The 1,299-nt window shown below is 66.7% G+C and overlaps 1 protein-coding gene across 1 annotated transcript in view; it reads right to left on the minus strand.

Moving 5' to 3' along the window:
- HAP1 (huntingtin associated protein 1) overlaps positions 1 to 1,299 on the minus strand; it is a 19,909-nt gene that overhangs the window by 1,354 nt on the left and 17,256 nt on the right. The window contains 4 exon segments of the mRNA XM_019472881.1: positions 45 to 147; positions 230 to 247; positions 609 to 827; positions 923 to 1,236. Of these exon segments, the coding sequence (XP_019328426.1) occupies positions 45 to 147; positions 230 to 247; positions 609 to 827; positions 923 to 1,236 (654 nt within the window).

Below are 1,299 nucleotides of genomic sequence, written 5' to 3' on the forward strand. Positions count from 1 at the left end.
CGGTGCAGGCAGTGCAGGCGGTGGGGGGGGGCCACGCGCCTTACCTGGATGTCACCGTGGTGATCTCAGTGGTGGGGTGGAGGATGTGGCAGGTGGTGATGGTGAAGGTAGACGGGGTCTGGGGGAGGTTGTTAACAGAGAGGAACACTGGAAGGGACAGGAGACACTGGGTTAACAGGGAGGGGGGGCATGACACAGGCAGAAGCAGAGAGCGGGGCTCTGGGCACACGGGAGAGCGAAAGCTAGGCTGTGAGCTGCCACCGCCACCAGAAAGCTGCATGCATGGAGCACATCTCCAGCAGCATTTGGGTCCAGCGCTAGCTCAGAGGAGGGGGCTGCGAGCACAAGTGGGAACAGGAGCTGATGTTTCTCTCAGACCTGTCCCATCCACACGCCAGCGTGACCGCAAGGGCTCACCCCAGCAGGGCGGCTGCAGGAGAACAGCCCTCGTGCAGCTGCAGATGGAACATCCCCACGGGGACGGACGGGTGGCAGGGACAGGCCACCAGCACAAGAGGGAAGAGCGCGGGGGGGGGCGAGGGACAGCCGGGGGAGGACAGGGGCGTCCCAGGGGCCACGTCCCCTCCGCCCCCTTGCCCCGCGCTCACCCCCAGGGCGCTCCTTGGCTTTGGCGGGCGTTGAGGTAGGGAGCAGCTGGAAGGAGCTGGCATCCACGTCGTCCTCCTCCAGGTCGTTGAGGCTGTAGACCTCCTCCAGGTCAATGTCCAGCTGCCTGAAGTCTTTGGTGAGCACCCCGGGACGGGGCACCAGGATCCCACCCAGGTTGGGCCGTGCCAGCTGCTGCCAGTGGTGGAGCGTCACAGAGCCTGGGAGGGGGACACAGCCAGGGGCTCAGCTGGTGTGGTGGGACCCTCCTGGCACCTCCAGCTCTGCACACTGGGAAGCCACCTCTGTCCCTCACCTTCCAGGGGCTTCACGATCTGAAGCTTGTCGGGCAGGTAGGTGAGGGAGCTGAGGGAGAAGCCAGAGCCAGCAGTGAGCTCCGAGCCCCCTGAGTAGTTGGTCCCAGTGGAGACGATGCTCTCGTTGGGGGTGAGGAAGCCGCTGGAGCTCTCCCCATCCCTCAGCCGCCACAGCTTGTGCTCCCTCTCCGCCTCGAAGAAGGAGCGCTCCTCCGAGGCATGGCTCTGCTGCCGCGCCGACAGCCGCTGCACCGCCGCCTCCAGGTCCTGCCGGCCCGGGGCCGCTCGGGGCTCCTCTCTGGCCTCCACGCCCCTGCCGGTGGCGTTAGGGTGCTTGGGGCCATGGTCCCACACTGCACCCCCACCCCCTGTGCCA

Source organism: Aptenodytes forsteri, unplaced genomic scaffold (genome assembly GCF_000699145.1).
Source record: "Aptenodytes forsteri isolate BGI_AS27 unplaced genomic scaffold, ASM69914v1 Scaffold492, whole genome shotgun sequence".
Taxonomy (NCBI): Eukaryota; Metazoa; Chordata; class Aves; order Sphenisciformes; family Spheniscidae; genus Aptenodytes; species Aptenodytes forsteri.